Source organism: Alligator mississippiensis, chromosome 7 (genome assembly GCF_030867095.1).
Source record: "Alligator mississippiensis isolate rAllMis1 chromosome 7, rAllMis1, whole genome shotgun sequence".
Taxonomy (NCBI): domain Eukaryota; kingdom Metazoa; phylum Chordata; order Crocodylia; family Alligatoridae; genus Alligator; species Alligator mississippiensis.
In genome coordinates, this window is record NC_081830.1 from 57,841,442 (window position 1) to 57,847,213 (window position 5,772).

General features: G+C 56.5%; 1 protein-coding gene across 1 annotated transcript; it reads left to right on the forward strand.

Annotated features, from left to right (window-relative positions):
- Nucleotides 1-344: 344 nt before the first annotated feature.
- LOC132251921 (probable GH family 25 lysozyme 3) lies at nt 345-5,012 on the forward strand. The gene is made up of 3 exons (XM_059731861.1): nt 345-3,880; nt 4,118-4,182; nt 4,312-5,012. Exons 1-3 carry the CDS (start codon nt 3,237-3,239, stop codon nt 5,010-5,012), a joined length of 1,410 nt encoding a protein of 469 aa, XP_059587844.1. The 5' UTR covers nt 345-3,236.
- Nucleotides 5,013-5,772: the final 760 nt, after the last annotated feature.

The following is a 5,772-nucleotide window of genomic DNA, read 5'->3' on the forward strand; positions in this document are numbered from 1 at the left end:
AAAGCTGCCCTGAGGGCACAGGAGGTGTGCTGGTGAGCAGAGGCTTGACGGGAAAGCCCACACCCTGAGGGGCGCACCTGCTGCGTCAGGCAGCCCGGGATGGTGGGAGCGGAGCCTGGGGAGGCACCGGCAGAGGAACTGGCAGCAGAGCTGGCAGAGGCACTGGCAGTAGAGCTGACAGCAGTGCCGACAGCGAAGCCAACTGAGAAGCTGGCAGCAGAGCTGGTGGAGGCACCAGCAGCGGAGCCAGCAGAGAAGCCAGCAGTGGAGCCGGTGGAGGCACCAGCAGCGGAGCCAGCAGCAGCACCGGCAGAGGAGCTGGCAGAGGTACCAGCAGCAGCACTGGCAGCGGAGCCGGCAGAGGCATTGGCAGCAGCACCACAGGCAGAGAAGCCGGCAGTAGAGCCGGCAGCAGCCCCAGCAGTGAGGCCAATGGAAGCAGAGGCAGCGAAGCCGGTTACAGATCCGGTGGAGGCATCGACGGGCAAGGGACTATGAGCGCGTGAGACCATCCTATATAGGTTGGAAATCAACCTGGAACATTATCGCCGCCTGTTCCTTGCCAAGAAAGGGCCCGACGAGAGATGGCCACGGGTGTTGCTACAGCTGCTGCGAGACATCTTGGATAAATGTGTAAGCCCAGCGGGACCCGATAGAGAAGCCCTGGCGGACCAGATCATCCTCGAACAATTCCAAAATGATTTGGAGGAAAGGACACAATGCTGGGTATGCCAACACTCCCCCTGGACCTGTGAAGAAGCCCTGAAATTGGCAGAGGCTTTTACTGCCTCGGAAGCAAGCTATCCCAGGGAGAGAAGGAACCCAGGACCCATTGCAGTGCCCCCAAAGGAACCCGAGCAACGGTGTCCTCCCAGCCGTGGGGCTACCAGGGACACTGTATGTTTTCGGTGTGGACAGAACGGGCACTTCTCACGGGAATGCCTCAGCCAGTCCACCGAACGCTGGATCTCCGCCGACAGGTCGAGAGCCCCAACAGACTGGCGGAGGGGTCCTGAAGCTGGTGAACCAATGGATTGTAGTTATGCGGTTGGTGAGGAAAATGGGACCTGGAGTCACCCCATCGTCAAGGCCTGGGTGGATGGGCACCCCGTGCAAGCAACCCTGGACTCGGGATGTGCCCAGTTCATGGTAAGATCTGACATGGTACGTCCGCAAGGTGGACGGAAGGCCCCCCCCCCCCGTGAAGGTGGCCTGCCTCCATGGGGGAACCAGGTGTATAGAGTAGCAATGGATCCTCCTACGTGTGATGGAGCACTAGGGAGAACTCCTGGTGGGGGTAGTGCCCCAGTTGGCATGCGAAATGCTACTGGGTCGAGACTGGATGCCAGTATATGACGTTCTAGACCGAGTGAGGGACGTGGAATGGGCATGCAAAAAGATTTGGAACCACGAAGAATTGCTGGTGGAAATGGAGGAAGACAGGGAGTTGACCGATGAGGCTGAAGGATTGGACCTCAGCGATTTCACCAGCAGCTTGCAATTTTGGGAAGTGCAAGAGGAAGACCAAGAGCTCGGGACACTTCGAGAGCAGGACTCCAGAGACGTCTCTGCATCGCTGCCTGAGGGACTGCCCTGCTTCAAGGTAAGGAGCAATCTCCTTTGCTGCATACAAGGGCACAGGTGGGAGGGCACCACGGATGTGCAACTGGTGGTGCTGACCCGACTTCATCAGATTATCTGGCGATTGGCACACGCAAGCCCCGTGGGAGGGCATTTAGGACAGGACAAGACCCTTGCGAAGGTGAGCCGGTGGTTCTTTTGTCCTGGGATGGGGGAGGAGGTAGTCCGACGATGTGCGGCGTGCCCTTAATGTCAAAAGATGAGGACCGAATGTCCTGCCAGGGCTCCTCTCCAACCCATGCCTATTATAGACACCCCCTTCTTGCGGATAGCCCTAGACGTCATAGGACCGCTTCCCTGTAGCAGTTCCAGCCACCAACACATATTAGTTATGGTGGATTATGCAACTCGGTACCGGAAGCCATTTCTTTATGAGCTGTGACCGCTCCCCGTGTTGCAGAGGTGTTGATGAAATGGATAGCTAGGATGGGGGTCCCACAAGAGATTTTAACCGAACAGGAAGGAATTTTATGTCCAGAGGCTCGAGGGTGGTGTACAAAAGCGAATATTGAGACGCTGCGTTCAAGGGGACCCCCGGAAATGGGATCTCCTTCTGCCCTTAGTATTGTTGACTCTCAGAGACACCCCTCAAGACTGTACAAAGATTTCTTCATTTGAGCTAGTTTTAGGACATCACCCCAGGGGCCTGTTACAAGTCCTGAGAGAGGAATGGGAACGAGATGGAGGGCCTGTTCAAGAGCCAACGACATACCAATGGGAATTCCAGCAGAGAATAAGGGTGGCCCGGGACCTAGCCCACGAGAATCTGAGGGAAGCTCAGGCCCGCCAGAAAGAAAATATGATGGCCGCGCCAAGGAGCGGGTGTTTGAGCCAGGACAGAGGGTGTTGGTACTTTTCCCCATGTCTATGAGTAAGTTCCTGACTCAGTGGCAGGGGCCATTCGAGATACTCTGGCGGGTCAGACCAGTGGACTATGAGGTACATCGGCCCCGCCATCTTTGAGAGAAACAAATTTTCCATGTAAACCTACTTCAAGAATGACAAGAACCCGAAGGGTGGGTTGCCTTTTCAGAGGCCGATAATGAGGACCTGGGGCCCCAGGGGTTAAGGAGAGGGACTGTGCCCTCTGAGGAAGGAGCCTTAGTCAGAATCGGGGAGAAGTTGTCCATTTTTCAGAGGAAGGAAATGCTAGACCTGATAGAAGAGTTCTGAGAGACCCTGGCTGGGTTTGGAACACTGTCCACACTATAAAGACCCTGCTGGGGGCAATAGTAAGGGAAAGATGGAGGCCTATTCCCCACCATCTCCTAAAAGCCGTGCACGAAGAGGTTGACTCGATGTTAAAGCAAGGAGTAATTCGGCCTTCAAGGAACCCCTGGAGGAGTTCTCTGGTTCCGGTGCATAAACCGAATGGATCGCTGAGACTTTGTATTGACTACAGACGGTTGAATGCCTTGGCGGTCTTTGATGCGTTCCCCATGCCCCAAGTGGCAGAATTAGTAGAGAGAATAGGGGATGCACAGTACATATCTACCCTGAACCTCATGAAGGGGTATTGGCAAATCCCAATAGCCCAGGAAGAGTGACCAAAGACGGCATTCGGTACCCTGTGGGGGCTCTATGAATTTGTCAGAATGCCCTTCGGGCTGCATGGAGCTGCTGCGACATTCCAACGCTTGATGGACCAGATCTTAGCGCCCCACGCCGAATATGCAGCTGCATACATGGACGACATCGTCATATACTCTCAGACCTGGGCACAGCATAAAAGAGCTCTTAGGGCCATCTTTTCAGAACTGAAGCACGTGGGCCTCATGGCAAACCCTCAGAAATGTGTGCTGGCCCAAAAGGAGACAAAGTATTTAGGGTTTTTGGTCGGTAGGGGCATGATTAGACCCCTGTCAGACAAGGTAGAGATCATCCAAAACTTTACAGCCCCCCAAAATTGTCACCAGCTCTGGTCATTCTTAGGATTGACCAATTATTATCGGAGATTTGCTCTGGACTTCTCAGAATTGGCAACACCCCTGATTGAGGCGCTTAAAAGGTGGAGAACTGGGATAGTAAGATGGACAGAAGAGATAACACAAAGTTTTGAGAGGTTGAAACAGGCACTATGTGAGGATGTTATAATACACACACCTGACTTCAAGAAACCCTTTATTTTACAGACCGACGCCTCAGAGACGGCAGTAGGTGCCATCCTCACCCAGAAGGAAGGAGATACCGAGAGGCCCGTGGCATACGCCAGCCGCAAGCTGCTACCGGCGGAGGAGAGGTATGCAATGATAGAATGTGAATGCTTGGCAATTCGGTGGGCAATGGACCATTTTAGATACTATTTGCTGGGCCGGGAGTTTAAACTGGTGACGGACCATGCCCCCCTAAGATGGCTAAGCACAGCCAAGACCGACAATGCCCAGATTACCCGATGGGCATTGGCCCTTCAGCCATATAAATTCCAGATAATACACTGACCAGGAAAAAATAATATGGTGGTGGATTTTCTATCTAGGTGCAAAGGCGAAGATCAGGCCGAAGACTTGGAAAATCAAACTAAGGGGCTTACCAGCCCACCAGGTACAACTCGGGGAAAGGATACCAGGGTGCTCTAAGGCATCTTGAGGTGGGGGTTGTGTCCCAAGGGAGCCGGGGTTACAGGAGGACCCCAGGCCAAAGTGAAAGAAAGCTCCCACTTACCTCCTGCAGGGTCCGAAAGGCGTGGGGAAACGCGCACGGTGAAACCACCCACGCAGTTCATCAGCTGCACTCATATTCAGCTGGGGCCGGGTGATGTCAGCTGGAGATGCCACCCAGCGAAGACAAAAGGCTGCCCTGAGGGCGCAGGAGGTGTGCTGGTGAGTGGCGGCTCAACGGGAAAGCCCACACCCCGAGGGGCGCAGCTGCTGTGTTGGGCAGCCCGGGACGGTGGGGGTGGAGCCTGGGGAGGCACCGGCAGCGAAGCCAGCAGAGGAGCCAGCAGCAGAGCCGGCGGAGGCGCTGGCAGCGGAGCCAACAGCAGCGCTGACAGTGAAGCTGGCAGAGAAGCCGGCAGCAGAACCGGCGGAGGCACCAGCAGCGGAGCCGGCAGCAGAGCCAGCAGAGAAGCCAGCAGTGGAGCCAGCAGAGGCACCAGCAGTGGAGCCGGCAGCAGAGCTGCCAGCAGCACCGGCAGAGGAGCCAGCAGAGGTACCAGCAGCAGCACCAGCAGTGGAGCCGGCAGCAGCACTGGCAGTGGAGCTGGCAGCAGTACCGGCAGAGGAGCCAGCAGAGGTATCGGCAGCAGCATCAGCAGAGAAGCCAGCAGCGGAGCCGGCAGCAGCACCGGCAATGAGGCCAACGGAGGCAGAGGCAGCAAAGCCGGTTACAGAACTGGAGACATTGATGGGCAAGCCGGACTATCAATCTAGCCTGTCCCGGGCTTGCGAATGTACCCCAAAGGCTACCCCAGCTGACGTCTGGGGATCCCCTTAACTCTCCTGCCACGGCTTCGAATGCTACCTCAGTGGAGGGGTTCCCCTTCGAGGCAGCCTCCAGGGTTGTCATGAACCCTGGAGGCTAGATTGATAGTTCGGCTTGCCCGTCAATGCCTCCGCCGGTTCTGTAAGCCGGCATCGATGGGCAACCCGGCACCAACTGGCGAGCTGGCAGGGAAGCCCCGGAGAGGAGGTAACAAGGGCGGGGCTGATGGGAACCCCCAACAGGGATTGCTGAGTGGTGCGGCAGAAGACCCCAAGCAGGGACAGTTAAATGACGGACGGGGCCCACTACATCCCAAGGATAATCAGCCAGGACACCATACCCGAGTGGGGCAAGCAACTGGGGCTGGGGCACCTAGGCACATGGAAGACATGGGGCCCATAGGTTAAGGGCACTCTTTATTCCTTTGTGGCTTCCAGGTCCACTGGCCGCATCGCTTCGGCTGTCACGGTGGTGGGGATCACACGCTACGTCACAGGGTGGTTGGGATAAGGCACTAGGGATATGGGTTAATCGGATCCAGGTCCAAGGGCCTTCACGTTTGAGCCGCGACCTGGGGACACTGGGACTTGTGGCTGGAGAGCCATGGGAGTCTGGGGAAGAAGCTGAGTGGAGCCAGGGACGGCAAAGGGCCAGAAGACCTGCGACCCAAGGTGGCGAGTGGCTGGGGTATAGGGGAGGTCGGAGCCC